The sequence below is a fragment of the Scyliorhinus canicula genome, chromosome 15 (assembly GCF_902713615.1).
Source record: "Scyliorhinus canicula chromosome 15, sScyCan1.1, whole genome shotgun sequence".
Lineage (NCBI taxonomy): Eukaryota > Metazoa > Chordata > Chondrichthyes > Carcharhiniformes > Scyliorhinidae > Scyliorhinus > Scyliorhinus canicula.
The window spans coordinates 139,313,808-139,334,182 of record NC_052160.1 but is presented as its reverse complement, the minus strand read 5'-3'; the positions used below and the strand labels follow the sequence as shown (position 1 = coordinate 139,334,182).

Below are 20,375 nucleotides of genomic sequence, written 5' to 3'. Positions count from 1 at the left end.
CTTCCCCAAAACATTCAACATGGAAAATTAGGGTTGAATTTTCCGACTGTTCTTGCCGGTGGGAACTCCTGGCCGACCTCCCGTGGCGTGTACCCCGGTGACTGAGTGTGCAAGCCACGCAAAATGGACCGGAACATCCCGCTAGCGGGCAATGGGGGGGGGGGGTTGCTGGGGGGGGGGTGTGGATAATCCCGCCCTGAGATTGCTAGATCTTTGCTAGGAAGGGTGTAAAAGGTTATCAAACCGAGGCAGGTAGATTGAGTTAAAATATGGGTCAGACACAAACTAGTTGAATGTCAGGAGAGGCTTGGGTGCCTAAATGACCTACTCCTGTTTCCATGCCCCCTGTCAAAGGAGCTGGAAAAGTTACTGGAAGAGCTGCCGATCTGGCCTCTCTATGAAGATGAGGGCCACACGGTTACCATTTCCTAATAGTGTGTAGCCGCAGTTTACACAGGTAGGGCAAGGGTACAATGAATTCAGAACAAAGCCAATTTTGTGTTTCTGGGTGCAATTAAATGGGTGTATGCGAGAGTAGGAGAAAATATGAGAGGCAGGTACAGGTTTCTAGTTCGGCAATCATTTTTAAACCCAGAGCAATAAAGCAACTCCATTCAGGAAAGGGTTCAAATGTGCATAAGCAAACATATTCATAAAATCCATAGCATTGCGAGGTATATTTGAAGATTAAAGACGATTTTCTTTTTACTTTTCAGTGCACGTTCAAATGGTGTAAATGTGGAATAAATACAGCTGGAAATGTGTCAAGATAGGCCAAGAAAGGCAGGCTATGAGAGGCAGACCCAAAAATGTAGGCCATGCAAAGAGATGCTGAGAAAAGATTGTGGATGGATAAATTGTGAAGGAGCGCTGGGGTTGAAATTTCACCGTCTGATCATCGTAATCATAGAATTTACAGTGCAGAAGGAGGCCACTCGGCCCATCGAGTCTGCACCGGCTCCTGGAAAGAGCACCCTACCCAAGGTTAACACCTCCACCCTATCCCCATAACCCAGTAACCCCACCCAACACTAAGGGCAATTTTGGACACTAAGGGCAATTTATCATGGCCGATCCACCTAACCTGCACATCTTTGGACTGTGGGAGGAAACTGGAGCACCCGGAGGAAACCCACACAGACACGGGGAGGATGTGCAGACTCCGCACAGACAGTGACCCAAGCCGGAATCGAACCTGGGACCCTGGAGCTGTGAAGCGATTGTGCTATCCACAATGCTACCGTGCTGCCCAGGTGCTCCATGCTGCTGTAATGGAAGCGTCAAAAACACTTTCAAACCAAACATGTTTCCATTTAAACAAAAATGCCTATTTTCTAAAGCACATTAATATTGAATATCAGAGAAATGTCATACTGAAGCATTACTGTATTCATTACTAATACCACCTGGCATAGTCGAGCTCCAATGTCCAATGTCCTTACCCACTGTGGAGATTGCCCCTTTAAGGAGGATTGGTGGAATGGCCAGTGATGTTTAGATTGATTTTAACGCAGAGAAGTATGAGGCCGTGCATTTAGGGATATCAAACAGTTATGGGGAGTACACAATAAATGGGAATATACTACAAGGGGTGGATGAAGTGAGAGATCTTGCCGTACAAGCACACAGGTCCCTAAAGGCAGCTGTCCAACTTGACAAGTTTGTAAAGAAGGCACGTGGAATGTTCTCCTTCATTGGCAGAGGTATAGGATATAAAAGTCAGGATATGATGTTGGAATTTTTGAAAACACTGGTGAGGCCACAACTGGAGTATTGTGGGCAGTTCTGGTCCCCACATTACAGGAAGGATGTAACTGCGCTGGAGAGAGAGCTGGGGAGGTTTACAAGAATGTTGCCAGAGCTGGAAAAGTACAGCTATCAGGAGATATTGGATATGTTGGGGTTATTTTCCTTGGAACAAAGAAGGCTGAGGGATGACTTGATTGAGGACTACAAAATATGAGGGGAAGACTTAGAGTGTACAGGATAAAATTTATTCCCTTGGCAGAATTCTAGAACTAGGGCACATAGATTCAAGATAGGTGGCAGAAGGTGCAGAGAGGGCATGAGGAAGAGGTTTTTTATGCAGAGGGTAGTGGGTGTCTGGTATTCACTGCCCGAGTTAGTGGTGGAGGCAGAGACCCTAAGCTGTTTTAAAAAGTAGCTGAATCTGAACCGTAAGTGCTGTAAACTACAGAGATATGGGCTGGTTACAGGGAGGTGGGATTAGAAAGGGCACCTGGCTGACCTTGGGCTGCATGTACAAGATGGACCTCCTTCTGTGCTGTAACCTTTCTATGATTCTAAGGGCAACACAGCAGAGTAAGGGTCACCTGGTGTGAGTGACCAATCAGGATTCAGAGTGTGGAATCAACCCATGGTGAGAAAGACTCTTTGGGAGAAACATTTTGGGAGCTGGCTACAGCAATGCAAATGACATACATTTCTTGTTAATAAGTACATTTGTATTCACGAATGAAGCTGATGAAAGTGCATCTTTGCTTCCACTTTCTCATTTAAACTGCACTTTGCTACCATCTGCTGTAGAAGAGTAGAAGTGAAAGCACTTAGTTGCTTTTGATGTGGTCAATTGTAGCAAGAGTATTTATAAACGTTATTGTTAGCATCAAAGCAGGATACTTAAGGTGCATTCAAGCAAGAAGCTAAACATAAATCAACAATCCAGCAATCATCCATCTCTGGAGTAATAAAACTCTCAACCACTGGCTAATACAATGGCCAGAATTCTCCAAATGTTGTGATTCACTTTCCTTGCACAGCACGCCCACACCCATGCTTTTCCCTGTGGCATAGGGTGGCTTGAATGGGAAATCCCATTGCCAAGCAGCAGGAGTATAGACTCCCGCAGCTAGCGAACGGCCCTCGCCCGCGAAACACGCAGCTGGGGACATAGCAAATCCAACCTAATGTATGCTGTGAAATTGAATGGAAGGTCTGCATTTCAAAGGCTGTCTTGGGATTTGCTATGTATTTGCCCTTTGAAGTGTACTTGGATTTTGAGGAAGCCTCTGACGCTTGTAACAGCTGCTGCTTTAAACACTTTAGTCTGAGGTAGCAGATGTTAGGGAAGGGTAAATGTAAATGCAGTGATTATTCACACTGCTTCCTGGACTGCTATCTCCAGCGGTTACCAATGTGGGTGTCTGCTGTGGACCTCTGAAAGAGGGGGGTCTCTGATGGGGGAGTTTGACGGGGTGGTCTGATGGAGGGGTCCGATGCGGGGATCTCTCATGGGGGTGTCTGATGGGGATACCTGTTGGGGGTCTCCAATGGGGGATGCTGGGAGGAACTCAGTGGGGAAGGGAGGGTCGGGTGGAGGGGGGGCAGGATTTGTGTTTTGGGGGGAGCAGTCCTTCAGATGGACATGGGGGCACCTCAGTTATGCACTGACCTCCTTGACAAAGTGGTGGGCTCCACCACGTTAGGGCCACACTTGGGAAAACCTGCGCTAAATCCAGCTGGGAAGATTTCCCGCCGTGGGGGTCGGTGCATAATCGGGGGGGGGGGGGGGGAGCTGGGGGAGGGTGGGGGAGGAGAGTGTGGAGACTCAGGTTTCCAGCTGTAATCATCCTCCCCCCCCCCCCCCCCAGCGTGGGGAGGGTAGCTCGCTGCCACCTCCAGTGGGGTTCCGAGGCATCGGAATGTGATTGGCAACTGGCACCGATCCCGTTTTTCGACCGCGCTCCATTCTCTGCTGGATTGGAAAACCGCTACCGGCGTCGGACATTGGATTATCCATCCCGTCGAAAGCTCTGTGAAATTCCACATTATGGATAAGTACAGAGGACACCAGGAAAGGATAAAAACTGTTGTCAACAGCTAAGGCCACAATCAAGACGTTGTGTTTGGGTGTGTGTGATGGTGAATGGTAAAGTTAGTCACAAATTGTGAAGCTTTGCTTTATTTATCTTTTGGGAAGGGCTGAGAGAAATTTCGCAGAACTCTCCCTTGGGTTATTAACTGGGTTGGGTGAAGTTAAAGATCATTAAAGTCAAGTTTTTATTTTGCAGTTTGAGAGTCCAGGTGTCTTTGGGCGTATTTCAGATTACGCAAGAGGGGCCTGAATTCATTTAGACTCCAAGATTGGGCACAACGTAAGGGGCGGCGGAATGGAGTGGCCTTTCCTACATTGGTCCTGCAGGCCTCATCGTCAGAATTACAGCGAACTCTCTGTGCCAATTGGGTCCACAGCTCACCGATCAGACCCTGATACCTGGAGGGAGTGGGGGTGGGTGGGGGTGCTGGGTGACAATTGGGAAGCAAAGTGCATTGAGCTGCAGCTGCAGTCCTAATGTGCAGGCATTCCTGCTAACCCTGACTCCACGTTAAAGCATGTTTTAAGATAACTTGCCTGCAGGCTTCCACCAGGGGTTTTCAGGGCCGTTGACTGGCTTGCTATACATCTTGAAAAACCAGGTGGAACGTGCAAGAGCGCAAACTTTGACTCATTTGAACCAATTTTGTGAAACGGTCAATTTTGAAATAAGAACGACACTTACCTTTGTGCGACCGGAGGGAACCCCTCGACTGCCTCATGCCTTGCCAAAGCATGGTGACAATTGCAAATCTCAATCACGCCGGACAGAATTGCGTTTTTCGATTCCCTCCTGGATTTGAGCCCGTGCCAAATTTCTCTGGGGCCAAGAGTGCGGGCTCAGAATCAGACCCTGTGATGTTGATTGGCTAAATACCGGCCAGTAAACTTGGGATAACCTCCTTCTCTGCTTCAAAATAGTGGAATGGGATTTTTCAGTGAGCGCTCAACCTTGATTTAACATCTGACCCAGAGGGCGGCACCTCCGATGCAACAGCGCTCCCTCTGTACTGGACTAGAGAGTTGGCCTGGATTTTGATGCCTACCCCCGAGACCCACAACTACAGATCTATTGAAGGGGAAGCTAGATAGGCAGACGAGGGAGGAAAAGAAAAGAATAGTAACTCGGAGGCGACTCTATTCCCAACTGAGCCTCAAATCAGCCATGATCTTGTTGAATGGCGCAGAAGGCTCGATGGGCCAAACAGCCTATGCCGGCTCCTAATTCGCATATTCGTATGACACCTGTATTCTTCATTTTTGAGAAGGGAGGGGGAAACAAATGGGGAAGACTTTGTTTCAAGATCAATTTTGATCATTCAGACTGCGTATTGGCTGCAGTGCAGGATTACCAGTTGTGTTATGTAATAACACAGGCTGCCACTTGGTGCAGTTTTAAGTAAAATATGCTCCAGACTTTGAAATGAGTTCAATGTGTTTATTGAACTATTAGCACAGTTCCCAAAGAGTTCGACTCTCTGCTAATCTAATTGTAGTAACTCAGTCTGACTGAACCAGCTTGCTCTAAGCCACGTGCTGGGTGTGATGCTGAGGATACGCCCTGTCTTACTCTGTAGATGTTGGTCTGTGGAAAGAGGCGGGGTGTGAGTGCCTCATCCCTTTCATAGTGAGATACAGTACCACCCCTGAGTGTCCTAACTGCTCACTGGTCGTGTCCTATTCTACGTGTTCATTAGCTGCATGTTTGCATATCATGAGGACTTCTCCTGAACTCCAGGTAGCCTTCTCCAAAAGCAAACAAACAGATGTTAAACACAAAAAGTCCCATAAAACAGGAGGGGGGGATGGGAACATCCATCCCCACATAAACTTTTCACCCCTACAACTCCTTACAATCTCAACATTGAACAGAACCCCCCCCCCCCCCCCACACAAAAGTAGGTGAAAATGCCCCCAATCCCTACACCCACTTCAAACATGCTCCCGCTCATTACATAGTGCCAGCACCCCAGTTCCCAAGCATTGTCCACTCAGTTCTCCCCCAGTTTATGCTCCTTAATGAAGTCTTCGGCCGCTTCTGGGGTCTCAAAATAATACTCCCGGCCTCCAAACGTCACTCATAATTTCGCCGGGTAGAGCACCCCAAACCTGGGGCGAAATTCTCCGACCCCCCGCAGAGTCAGAGAATCGCCCAGGACCGGCGAAAATCCCGCCCCGCCATGGCCGGATTTCTCCGCCACCCAGGAATTGGTGGGGGCGGGAATCACGCCCCGCCGATCGGCGTGCCCTCCGCGCCGATCGGCGAGCCCCCTGCGGCTATTCTCCGGCCCGCGATGGGCCGAAGTCCCGACGCTGAGAGGCCTCTCCCACCGCTGTGGTTTGAACCACCTCTGTGGCGGCGGGATCGGCGTGGTCCCCCCGGGGTCCGATCACCCCACCTCACCTTTGGGGAGGCCCAAAACTGGAGTGGTTGGCACCACTCCACTACGCCAGGACCCCCTGCCCCGCCGGGTAGGGGAGAATCCCGGCCCTGATCTGCCGCCCGTACAGCACCGCCTTGGCCTTGTTGAAACCTGCCCGCCGTTTTGCCAACTCGGCTCCGATGCCCTGATAAATCTGGACGTTATTTCCCTCCCAGTCGCAGCTACGCTTCTCCCGGGCCCACTGTAGAATTTTCTCTTTCTCCACAAATTTATGGAGTCTCACGATCACCGCCCACGGCGGCTCCCCAGCTCTAGGCTTTTGCCTCAGAGACCTTTGCGCTCGGTCCACTTCAGGTGCCTTATCCAGCACCCCTTCTGCCACCAGTCCCGCCAGCATCCTCGAGACGTACCTCGTGGCACTCACACCTTCCACTCCTTCAGGCAGGCCCACTATTCGCAGGTTCTGTCTTCTCGAGGCATTCTCCTGCTCCTCCACCTTTGCCCTCAGCGTTTTACTGAGGTCTCCTAGGAGCCCCACCTCCGCATCCAGAGCCACCACACAATCACTGTGAGCCAAGATCACTCCTTCAATCTCCCAAATCTGTGACCCCTGCACCTTCAAACACCTCTCCAGCCGCTCAGGGGTGCCACAGCTTCTGCAATGGCCTTTGCTTGATCCTCATCCATTTCTTTCCTCTGTTTATGGAATTCCTCCTTGATAAAAGTCATCAGTTCCTGTATCTGTGGCCTTACAGCTTGCCCCTCCCCCTCCTGCATGCTGGAAGAGACTGTCTGTGAAGCACAAGACTGTTTCAAATTTCCAGCCAAAGCTCTCCCTGTTTTCTGCCGGGTCCGGTAATCAGAAGACAGACCATTCCAGGGGTAAACTACTCCTCCAACATTCACCTACGCCTTTTCATCAAAATTCCACCCGGATCTGGGTAAAAAGAGCCCTTTTCTGTGACTTTGAACAGGAACAGCCCTTTATGTGACCAGTCACTCCATGGTCACAAGCGGAAGTGGAAATCTGCCATCCTTACCTGGTCTGGCCTATATGTGACTCCAGACCCACAGCAATGTGGTTGACTCTTAACTGCACGTCAAGGGCAATTAGGGATGGGCAATAAATGCTGGCACAGCCAGTAACGCCCACATCCCATGAATTAATTTTTTAAAAAGCATTTATATCTTTTCTTAAAGAAGGTGACCAAAACAATACCCCCTATACAACTCTAATGTTCCTCTCTGGAGAGCCTGTTGGTGAACAATAACATTGGAGCTAACGGGCAGCATGGTAGCATTGTGGATAGCACAATCGCTTCACAGCTCCAGGGTCCCAGGTTCGATTCTGGCTTGGGTCACTGTCTGCACATCCTCCCCGTGTGTGCGTGGGTTTCCTCCGGGTGCTCCGGTTTCCTCCCACAGTCCAAAGATGTGCAGGTTAGGTGGATTGGCCATGATAAAGTGCCCTTAGTGTCCAAAATTGCCCTTAGTGCTGGGTGGGGTTACTGGGTTATGGGGATAGGGTGGAGGTGTTGACCTTGAGTAGGGTACTCTTTCCAAGAGCCGGTGCAGACTCGATGGGCTGAATGGCCTCCTTCTGCACTGTAAATTCTATGATTTACTAGCCTTACATTTATTTACAGAGTGAATCATAGCAAGTATCCATCTCCTAACTCAATCATACCACAGTTTTACTCAGTGATGTTATTATGTCTTCCGGTGAAACACTAGTTAATATCCATGAACAGCATACATACCATGCAATTAAATAAGTGAATGAATAATTGGCATCAAAGCATTTTACCGCCATTTTGCCCTGCTCCTTAGGAAGAATACATTTGCCTTGGAGGGAATGTAATGTGCATTTCCCAGAATAAGATCTGGTGTCCAAAGGTTAAAAGTGCAGGGAATAGTTACGCAAAAGTTTGGGGGCAATTCAATTAAGATATTAATGGAAGTAGCTAGTGTGGATCCAGATAAACTATTCACATTAGGCCGAGGGCGTGCGCTTATTAAGCTAGACCTTTCATGCGTGAAATTAAGAAACCTTTCTTCGCACAAAGTGCAGTAGAAGTTTGGAAACCTATCCCACAAATGGAAATTGATGCCTGATAAGTTGGTAATTTTAAAAAGTAAGTTTGTTGGATGTTTGCTGGTTGATGGGGCAAGGGAGTTAGGTGACAGGTCAGCTGTGATCGCACTGGACCGCAGAACAAGCTCAAGGAGTTAAAGGCCTCCTTCTAATCGACGTATCACACCATCACCCATTTTATAGGATCACACAAAGCCAAAGTTTCCCCAATAGTTCTCAACATCAGTTTTACTGATTTGAAGTTAAAAGTCCTGCACGGCAAGTATGGTTCCAACTCCTACACCTCCATGGGACTACAACCTGTGATATTCTGTCCACTCAGATGTGTAGCTTTTTGAGCAGGAAGCACTGTTAAAATCCCTGAATTGTAGGAGAAACATCGATGCTAAACTTTGACGCAGATGAAATGAAAATCGCTTATTGTCACGAGTAGGCTTCAATGGAGTTACTGTGAAAAGCCCCTAGTCGCCACATTCTGGCGCCTGTCCGGGGAGGCTGGTACGGGAATTGAACCGTGCTGCTGGCCTGCTTGATCTGCTTTAAAAGCCAGCGATTTAGCCAAGTGAGCTAAACCAGCCCCTGGTGTGTCCTGGCGCTTAGGTTTTTTGGCCAAACTATTTTGGGATGGAGAATTATTATCAGTGGCAGGACATGCCCATCAGATGTGTAATATGGTGAACTACAAGAAGGTTTGCCAAACGCTCCTTAGTACCTTGGAGGTTGGACTTTTTAAGTGGGACATCCTTTACAACACAATGCAGCGTACCAAACGTACAAAAATTAACTAAAATTAGACAAGCGATTGCTACCTACTTCGAATGCATTATGCAAAGGTGAAGGATCACATTAGATCATCGAGATACTCATCAGCTAAAGAATTGTTCTAGGATTGCGAGGTATAAGGATGTAACATGAAATTATATGGAGCAGGAGCAATCTTATCCAAATGAGTACATATCAGCAGTACTAACTAGTCAACTGGATAGAATATACCTGCATTGTATTGCCAATTTCACTCTAAGAGGGCATTAGACAGCAGAAGTGGCAGCATCTTCAGAGACAGCAGATCATGTTGAAGTTGTCTAGAGGCACCTATCAACACTCGGCCAGACCTGAGAACGTTTGATGTTGCCGATTGCTAGCACTGAAAAGTCTCGCTGTGACGGATACAGAATTCACCCTCGTCCCAAACACTTAAGCACTCCAAACAAAATTAAAATAGAAACTTCTTTGCTCAGAGAATGTTTAAATGTGGAACTTGCTGCAGCAAACTGTAAAACGAGTCAAGTATCGTGGATGCTAGAGATTTAAAATGAAACAGAAAGTGCTGGACAAACTCAGCATGTCTGGCAGGATCTGTGGAGAGAGGAGGCGATTCAACGGGATAAAAACAGAGTCCTGCTTTGCACGCGTTCAGCGGGGTGTTTCTCAGCCCTGCAGTGCCAAGAAAGACCCCGCTATTTAGAGGCACTTTGCCGTTTTTATGGTCTTGGTGGGGAATGTCCCATCGAGGCCGCACTTGCATAATTTCCTACACTGACGAGCGGATCGGGGTGCCCTTTTTAAAGCCGCCCAACCTTTTCCCTTCAAAATCCCCACTGCGGCCCCCGGACGCCCCCTCCCCACTGCACCCAACATACCTCCTACCGGGACCTCGAGCACCCCTCCTCTGAAGGGCAAGGCACCACGGACCTGATGACTGGCACAAGCAACCTGGAACCCAGGCACCTTGGTACTGCCCACCTTGCACCCTGGCAGTGCCACCAGGGCACCCTGGCAGTTCCGGGGTGGTACGCCTATGGTACCTGTGTGGCAGTAGGAGTGCCAGGGTACCATCTTGCCCAGAGCCCGACCACCCGGGGGTCTCTAATTGTCTCGGAGACCCTCCAAGTGCTGCGATGCCTGGTCCATGTTTGTGTGGACCAGTGTTAAACGGGGCCATGGCGAGATCTCCCATGCACGGCTGTTCAGTCCTGGTGCTGGGAAAACCTGGCGTAGACATATTTAAATGAGCCATTTGCTAATCTGGATCGCTCCCAGCAAGGGCGAGATCCAGTTTGCGACATCTCGCGTGATTGCATTGAGAGTGTCGTGAATCTTGCCAGATGCTTCTCGCGAGATTCAACAGTCTCATCAAGTCACCAAGACGGGAGTGACAAAGCTTGTAAATCGTGCCCAGAGTAAACCAAAAAGACTCATTTTTAGAAATACAACAAACTGGAGTTGAGTGGAACAGTGTATTGCGGCACTTAAGGGAAGATCAGTTGAGGTAGAAAGGAATAGAAGGTTAAGCGAGGAAGGGTGCGAGGAGGCTCATGTGGACAATAAAAACCAACATGGACTAGTTGGACAGAATGAAAACATTTCTATAGCGCCTTCCACAACTACAGAACATCTCAAAAGGCTTTGTAGCCAATGAACTGGGCTGTGGCTCACCACCACCTTCTCAAGGGGCAATTAGGGATGGACAATAAATGCTGGCCTAGTCAGTGACCCCCACATCTCATGAATGAATAAAAATTGAGTACTATTTTGAACTGGAATGTGAGCACTCTGAGGTGAGAATGCTGAGCCAAGGCTGACACGTGGATGTTTAAATGTCCTGTTCCGTGCTATGTAGTTGGTCAGGGGCAGTCAGGACCAAGAATCATACGCAGCAGGCGAGCGATCCAATACCACCAAAGTTAAATGTCACCCCCTTAGACTCAGGTCAATGCATAGCTTCAGTAGCCACCTGAAGAGTTGAAACCTTGTTGGTTTGTTTTTCATTATCTGTTTTCTACCTCTTCTCCAGAATTTAAGACAAGATGCATTTCCGCCCACGTTATATTGTTGACCGGTCGGCCTATTCAATTCCTGAATTTGATGAAGAGTATCAGAAGAAAATCAGGAGTTACCCCCACTCGCAAAAAGCAAAGAAGTTGTTCAGGTAAAATGGCCACTCTCGGTTTGAACTTTGCCGACTAATTAAAATGCTTGTTTATTGTTTTCATCTGGTATTATTGCCAATTTTTCCTCCAGTTTTTTTCACCAATTTGAATGTTTACCTCTTGGTTCTATTGGCATGTCCTTCCTTCAGTTACTCCCAATACCAACAAAAACAAGTAAGCTCACAGGTTTAACCCTGGTCAATGAGGTGATGTTTGGGTCACTACTATTGCCGTTGGGCGGGAGGCAAACAGTCAGTCAGGGTTTATGCTACCTACCTCCCATCTGGCCATCTCAGTTGGCAAGTATGTAAGATGAAATCAATATAAAGCTTAGCCACACTTCCTTACTTGGCACAATAGTCTGCTGACATCGTCAAAGACTGGAGAATTCAGGAGAAACGTCATAAATCCAGAGTGATAACAAGAATGAGTCATCCAGACTCGAAACGTCAGCTCTGTTCTCGCTCCACAGACCTGCTGAGATTGTCCAGTATTTTCTGCTTTTGTTTCAGATTCCACAGTAATTTGCTTTTATCTTTTTTTTTATTTTTCCAATTAAGGGGCAATTTAGCCTGGCCAATTTCCCTACCCTGCACATCTTTGGGTTGTGGGGGTGAGACCCACACAGACACGGGGAGAATGTTCAAATTCCACACGGACAGTGACCCAGGGCCAGGATCGAATCCGGGCCCTCAGTGTCGTGAGGCAGCAATGCTAACCACTGCGCCGCCATGCCGCACTTGCTTTTATCTTATGTGGATGATAAAAACATGAAATAATTGAGGCAAATATGGATGCACTAAAGAGAAAGCTGGATAGACAATGAGGCAGAAAGGAATAGGAGGCTATGGGTGAGATAATGTGAAAGGAACCATAACCACTGACATTAACTAGTTGGGCTGTGTTTCTGTGCTGTATGTTCTATATGCACATCACCAACAATCTGTCCTGGTCCACCCACGTTGACGCTATGACCAAGAAAGCACAACAACGCCTGTACTTCCTCAGGAAACTAAGGAAATTTGCCATGCCCACATTGACTCTTACCAACTTGTACAGGTACACCATAGAAAGCATCCTATCTGGCTGCATCACAGCCTGGTATGGCAACTGCTCGTCCCAAGACCGTAAAAATCTATAGAGTCATGCACACAGCTCAGTCCATCACACAAACCTGCCTTCCACACATTGACTCCACCTACACCTCCCGCTGCCTGGGGAAAGCGGGCAGCATAATCAAAGACCCCTCCCACCCGGCTTACTCACTCTTCCAACTTCTTCCATCGGGCAGGAGATACAGAAGTCTGAGAACACGCACAAACAGATTCAAAAACAGCTTCTTCCCCGCTGTTACCAGACTCCTAAATGACCCTCTGATGGACTGATCCGATTAATACTACACTTCTGTGTGCTTCATCTGATGCCGGTGTCTATCTATTTACATTGTGTACCTTGTGTTGCCCTATTACGTATTTTCTTTTCATGAACTAAATGATCTGGTTGAGCTGCATGGAGAAAAATACTTTTCACTGTGCCTCGGTACACGTGACAATAAACCAATGCGATCCAATCCAATCATTTTATGTATATACATGAACAATGACCACCTGACTGCAAAACCTAAGATCATTAGGGCCACATCTTCCTGTGAGTCAATAACTTGAGATGGGGCAAAAAATAGCTATTTATTTAGTCCAAAAGGAAACATTTCACAACTCCAAAGCTCTTCAAAATATTCTGGTTTTGGCCATCATAATATATAGTATCGCCCTTAAAATGTTCAAAACTTTTTAAAGGGAACTTGGGTCAATTGCTCCCAGAAGCACATTTAAATGGCATATTTTGATACAGTCAAAAGCATCTGAATTTTTCTTTGCAATTTCCCAGCTGCTCTACTGCTAGACTCAAAGCCATCATCATTCAACTCTTCCCAATAATTGCATGGCTCCCGAAATACAACATCAAGAAGAGTCTCCTTTTTGATATCACATCTGGTATCAGTGCTGGTACAATCCAAGTCCCTCAAGGTAAGAAACGTTCTTCTTTCAATTGAAGTCCAGAAACATTTTATGCCTTTGAGATGACACAACAAAGGATGTTTTAAAAACTCTATACTTCAATCCTGTCAGTACAAACTCACGGCACACAATACCTGTTTCCCACAAGTGGTTTCCTTTATCAAGCCTGTATATAGAACATACAGTGCTGAAGGAGGCCATTCAGCCCATCGAGTCTGCACCAACCCACCTAAGCCCTCACTTCCACCCTATCCCCATGACCCAATAACCTCTCCTAATCTTTTTTTGACACTAAGGACAATTTAGCATGGCCAATCCACCTAACCTGTGTGTCTTTGGACTGTGGGAGGAAATTGGAGCACCCGGATGAAACCCGTGCATACACGGGGAGGACGTGCAGACTCCACACAGACAGTGACCCAGCGGGGAATCGAACCTGGGACCCTAGCGCTGTGAAGCCACAGTGTTAGCCACGTGTGCTACCGTTCTGCCCACATCTTTCCCTTTTATTCAGTAACGGTTTCCCCACAGAAAGCAGTCACTGTTTTTATGATGTTCTTAATATTGCTCCAATTGAATTCCACATTTTAATTCTTCAGAGCCACATTACAGCATACGAACTCAGGAAATGGAGCAGGTCATTTAGCACTCTTGAGCCTGTTCACCAGCTGTTCTCTTGGCAGCACGGTAGCACAGCGGTTAGCACAATTGGTTCACAGCTCCAGGGTCCCAGGTTCGATTCCCGGCTTGGGTCACTGTCTGTGCGGAGTCTGCACGTTCTCCCCGTGCCTGCGTGGGTTTCCTCCGGGTGCTCCGGTTTCCTCCCACAGTCCAAAGATGTGCAGGTTAGGTGGATTGGCCATGCTAAATTGGCCCTTAGTGTCCAAAATTGCCCTTAGTGTTGGGTGGGGTTACTGGGTTATGGGGATAGGGTGGAGGTGTGGGCTTGGGTAGGGTGCTCTTTCCAAGAGCCGGTGCAGACTCGATAGGCCAAAGAGTATTGCCCCAAACTGTAAATGGTATTCCATTTATGATCTAGCCAAAGCCCATATCAAAGTATCCTTCCATTTATATTCTGGACTTGCAGTTATGAAAGCTAACATTTCATTTGCCTTCATGGTCATTTTTCTGTACCTGACCGTTCCATTTTAGTGACCTGTGCAGACACCGACCGCTATGTCTCTTCAGGGACTACATTGTTCCAGCTTTTCACTGAGGAAATACTGTTATTGTTGAAATGAAATCATTTGCCATCACCTGTATTGGAATCTATCTGTCACAGTTTGTTAAATCTATCAATGTCTCTTTGTAACTTTATGTTCCCGTCTGAAATACTTACCAGGGGCGGAAAGTAGTAATCTCTCACGGGTGAGCTCAGGTTGAGGAACCCACCATCTCCCTGCCTCCCCTGGATTAAGGCCAGGATGGACTTCCTGCCCAAATATCCACCTAAGGGCATCTCCTGCCGTCACTGGTGTTCAGCCAGCGGTGGGTGGGGAATATTTACTATGCGGGGGGAACAATGAGCAAAGGGTTTTCTTGTCGCCTAGTGGGTAGAGCGGGGGGGTGGGTCTTCAAAGGCACAAAGTGTCTGATCGAGTGGTCCAGCATTGGGAAGGAGGGGTCGGTGGGTGTGCAACTGAGAGCCATTCCCCCCCTCCTCCAACCCTCTTCCCGCCTCTCTCCTCAGGTCCCCTCCCCACCAACCTCCATCCGGACCTCATTGCCCTTTTTCCAGGAATCCAACCATGATCCCCGTTGAAGGTCACAGTATATAATCGACAGCAGCCACTTCCCCAATGGAGAGCTGCCGACGTCTGACTGGACAGCAGCTCTGGGAGCTTGGATTCTCACCCTATTGGGGGGGAGGAGGATAAAATTAAATATCTCCCGCGGGACTCAGTGACCTGATGGAATGGTTCCCGCTGCCAGTTAGGGACTTAATTCCCATGGGGTTCCCAGAGTTTTGGTCGACAGACTGCCAACCCGGATACATGACTCAATTATGTTAAATCATTAACAACTACAGTGAATACCTGAGGCCACTATGATACATTATGCAGAATGTCTAGAATATAAAGGGTTAATGTAATATCACAAGTGAGCACTAGATGGAGCTAGATGCAGAACTATATCAAGCACTGACTCACAGACTTCTAGGAGAAATCTGGAGAGAGTGCAGAGGAGAGGTCAAGAGAGTACATTATGGATAAAGTGTAGCGACTAGTGTTAGTAGAGTGCAGATTGTAAATCACTAGGTTATTGCTTACTAGAGGCGTAACTGGTCAAACTTTAATAAGTAGTGTAATAAATGTTAGCTTTGTTGTAGAACTTAGCTTCTGTGTTCTGTGTGAACGCTACGACATTCATCCTGATAATCACAAAGAACACCATACACTAGTTGCTTCCTTCCAGTCGGAGTGCATACCATTCCTCCCTTATTGACGTCTTAACATTGTTCACCTAAACAAGTCATTAATTTGCCATCAATTCAATGTGCTTTCATTTTAGCTAGCTATTTTTTTATGTGGAACCTTATTTATTGCCTCCTGGAAGCCCAGATAAACAACATTTATAGACATTCACCTGTCTACCACTCAACAAAATTCAATCAGATTTGTTTGACATGACCTACTTTTTTCAAAACCACGTTGGGTCACTCTGATCAGCTCAGGTTTCTTCTAACACTCGCTTGCATTGTCCTTAATTGTAATTTCCAATAACTTCCCCATCTCAGATGTCAGACTCATAGAATCATAGAATTTACAGTGCAGAAGGAGGCCATTCAGCCCATCGAGTCTGCATCTGCCCTTGTAAAGAGCACACTACTTAAGCCCACAGCTCCATCCTGTTCCCGTAACCCACCTCACCTTTTTGGACACTAAGGGCAATTTAGCATGGCCAATCCACCTAACTTGCACATCTTTGGACTGTGGGAGGAAACCGGAGCACCCGGAGGAAACCCACGCGGATACGGGGAGAAGGTGCAGACTCCACACAGACAGTGACCCAACTGGGAATCGGACCTGGGTCCCTGCCGCTGTGAAAGAACCGTGCTAACCACTGTGTTACTGTGCCGACTGACTGGTCTATAATTGCCTGGTTTCTCCCTCTCATCTGTTTTAAACCAGAGAGTTACTTTTATATTTTTACCAATCCGAAGTGAGGATCCCTGAATGGAGGGAACCTTTGGATGATCATGCCTGAAACATTTGCAATTTCCTCATCGCTTCCTTCAAAATCATGGGGTGGAAACTATCTTCCCCAGGGATTTGGTGTAGTTATCTTTCTGGACGTAGATTTACCGCACTTTGACATTTTCGCTGGGTAATTACTCAGGGCCCGATTCTCTTTTAATTCCTCTGCTGCCTCTGGTCTGCTGAGGGGGCAATTTCGTAGAATCTTACGAGCAAACGGAAGTCAGCGTGCCTTATGTGAAAGAGCTATCCACTTAATTCCAAACCCCTGCCGAGATTTGGGGTTTCAACACTTTTTCTGGCTGCCATTCCATGTCATTACAAATATTCTTTTCATTCCTCCTCTTGTTTACCTGCAATGAATTCCGTTCGTCAGTCCCATGTAATATATAAACTGATTAATGCTCGGTTCGAGTACACTGATAAAAATCTTACTTTCCCAAACATCTTCCTGTGATCTGATTGATGGACAGAATTCATTGTAAAACAAGTCCACACATTATTTCACTGAAGCGTTTCCAAAAAAAATGCCTAAATAATTCAATGTTGTGTAAAGTGTTGCGATGATAAGGCGTTATTTAAATGCAAGTATTGTTTGAAGCTATAGAACATAGAACAGTACAGCACAGAACAGGCCCTTCGGCCCTCAATGTTGTGCCGAACAATGATCACCCTACTCAAACCCACGTAACCCGTATACCTGTAACCCAACAATCCCCCCATTAACCTTACACTACGGGCAATTTAGCATGGCCAATCCACCTAACCCGCACATCTTTGGACTGTGGGAGGAAACCGGAGCACCCGGAGGAAACCCACGCACACAGGGGGAGGACGTGCAGACTCCACACAGACAGTGACCCAGCCGGGAATCGAACCTGGGACCCTGGAGCTGTGAAGCATTGATGCTAACCACCATGCTACCGTGAGGCCCCCTTAACTATCTTAAATGTTTTTTAGTCCACATGGTGATCATAGAGTTTCATCATGATTATTGAAAACTTTGCAACGTTCTTAAGTAAAAGATTTTGGAAAAGGAAATAGTATGAACTCAGGACAGGAACGGGCTCGTCTTTGCTCGACAGAATATTAATCAGTCAGCGCGAATGACATGGCAATACATATCTTATATTGAACACACAGGAAGAAGGGATGATTTTAACTTCATGAAAATACCGTAAAATCTGGCGTAAAAACTCAATTCATTTGTATGTTCTAAGTCTTAGAATTATAGAGAACCTGTTTTTAAAAAAAACGATTGAATGGAATGTGGGCATCACTCGAAAGCCCAGCATCTATTACCCACCCCTAATTGCCCTTGAATTAATACATAGAAACAAACATAGAAAATAGAAGCAGGAGGAGACCATTCAGCCCCTCGAGCCTGACCCATGATCATCACGTTCAATACCCTGATCCAGCCTCCCCCAGGATCAAACCTGGGTCCTTGGTGCCGTGCTAACCACTGTGTCACCGTGCCGCCCATTCCAGAGCTGTTGAGAGCCAAAGATAGTGCTGTGGGCTTAGGGTCACAGACCAGGGTTAAGGGTGACAGATTTCCTTCCCTAAAGCCCATTAGTGCACCAATTTGGGCAGCACAGTAGCATAGTGGTCAGCACAATTGCTTCACAGCTCCAGGGTCCCAGGTTCGATTCCCGGCTTGGGTCACTGTCTGTGCGGAGGCTGCATGTTCTCACCGTGTGTGCGTGAGTTTCCTCCAGGTGCTCCGGTTTCCTCCCACAGTCCAAAGATGTGCAGGTTAGGTGGATTGGCCGCGCTAAATTGCCCTTAGTGTCCAAAATTGCCCTTAGTGTTGGGTGGGCTTACTAGGTTATGGGGATAGGGTGGAGGCGCGGGCTTGGGTAGGGTGCTCTTTCCAAGAGCTGGTGCAGACTTGGTGGGTCCTTCTGCACTGTAAATTCTATGATCTCAATTTTTTTTTAAACTAACAATCAATAATGGTTACAATTATTGAGACTAGTCTTCAATTCCAGATTTATTAATTGAAGGTAAATCCTACCAGCTTCCGTGGTGGGATTTGAACCCATATTCCTCACGGTAGCATGGTGGTTAGCATCAATGCTTCACAGCTCCAGGGTCCCGGGTTCGATTCCCGGCTGGGTCACTGTCTGTGTGGAGTCTGCACGTCCTCCCTGTGTGTGCGTGGGTTTCCTCCGGGTGCTCCGGTTTCCTCCCACAGTCCAAAGATGTGCGGGTTAGGTGGATTGGCCATGCTAAATTGCCCGTAGTGTAAGGTTAATGGGGAGATTGTTGGGTTACGGGTATACAGGTTACGTGGGTTTAAGTAGGGTGATCATTGCTCGGCACAACATCAAGGGCCAGTTCTGTGCTGTACTGTTCTATGTTCTATGTTCCCCATTAGACCGGACCTACTGGTCTAATAATCCAGCGACATTGCCTCTACACCACCATCTCCCCATTTTGTTTTACACTTTAGAAGTGGGAAGCAAACAATGATATCACTGTCACTTATGACTAGGATTTAGGAGCATTACGAATTATGTCAAAGAAGAAAAAATGTTTTTAGGCTGTTAACGCAGTGCTGAATACACAGGGCTGTTCATTAATACTGTTGCCTTGTATTAAGATATGCTATATTTCATAGGAATGGCGTTTGCTCTGCTGGCTAGTCTTCCACCCGTCAATGGACTGTATTCCTCATTCTACCCTCTGCTTATCTACTTTTTCCTTGGAAGCATACACCACATGGTACCAGGTTGGTCTACCTAGCTGCTTTCAGTGCTCTCAGCATGAGACAGCTTGTGTTTTTTAACAGTTAATGTAAGAATAAATAAATAAATAATCTTTATTGTCACAAGTAGGTTTACATTAACCCTGCAATTAAGTTACTGCGATAAGCCCCTAGTTGCCACATTCCAGATCCTGTTCAGGTACACAGAGGGATAATTCAGAATTTTCAGCTGGTACGGGAATTGAACCCGCGCTGCTGGCCTTCTTCTGCATCACAATCCAGCTGTCCAGCCCATTGAGCTAAACCAGCCCCTAAACCAGATGATGTCACCCAAAGTGAATGTCGATCCTTTATTGCAAAGTATAGGTCAAAAGCCAAACACAGCAGATGCTGAAAGTCTGAAGCAAAAACAGAGAACGCCTGGAATTGCTCAGCAGGTCTGGCAGCATTTGTAGAGAGGGAAACAGAGTTAATGCTTCAGGTCAGTGACAATTCCTCAGGATACCCTTTTAGGATCTGTTCCTGAACTGAGCTGAGTTAGATTACTTTTAACTTCTGTTTCCTTCGTTTTGACAATGGGTTTCACTCTCACCTCGTTTTACTCTCCACTGAACAAACCAGTCAAACTGGCAAAGAAAGTGACCCTCTGCGCTACCCCTTGAATCAGCAAGGGAGGTATATAAACAGAAAATGTTGGAATTAGCCGGTGCCAGAAGAGAAAGTTAAGCTAATGCTTCAGGTGAAACTTTTCGAAGAGAAAGAATTCCGGTGAAGTGCGACATCTAAAACATGCCCTCTCTCAGGCATTGGCTGGGCTGCTAAACGTTTCCAGCAATTCTGATATCATCAGAACATGTTTCCCTCCCACACCCACCCTGATTTCCAACTATATCACTGTTCCTTCATTGTAGCTGAGCCAAAAATCTGGAACTCCCCTCCGAACAGCACCCATGTCAGTGTTCATTGACCTCGCCACTACCTTTCAACTAGGGATGGGCAATAAATGCTGGCTTTGCCAATGACATTCGGAATGCCATGAATGAATTTTTTTTTAAGTCTCAGGTGTGGCCTTGCCGGTTACATTTGCCCTCCAGGAAAATACCTCATAAAATTCCTGTTTTCATATCCGTCCTTGTCCTGCTGCAGTGTTCCAGTGAAGCCCAGCGCAAGCTGGAGGAACAGCACCTCATCTTCCCATTAGGC

General features: G+C 47.0%; 1 protein-coding gene across 4 annotated transcripts in view; it reads left to right on the top strand.

Moving 5' to 3' along the window:
- Positions 1 to 20,375, top strand: part of LOC119978982 (solute carrier family 26 member 9-like) — a 126,813-nt gene that overhangs the window by 42,568 nt on the left and 63,870 nt on the right. For all 4 annotated transcript variants that reach the window (XM_038820948.1, XM_038820949.1, XM_038820947.1 and 1 more), the window contains 3 exons: positions 11,109 to 11,243; positions 13,132 to 13,271; positions 19,086 to 19,196. In XM_038820948.1, the coding sequence (XP_038676876.1) occupies positions 11,122 to 11,243; positions 13,132 to 13,271; positions 19,086 to 19,196 (373 nt within the window). In that variant the 5' untranslated portion in view covers positions 11,109 to 11,121. The remainder of the gene's footprint in view (positions 1 to 11,108; positions 11,244 to 13,131; positions 13,272 to 19,085; positions 19,197 to 20,375) is intronic.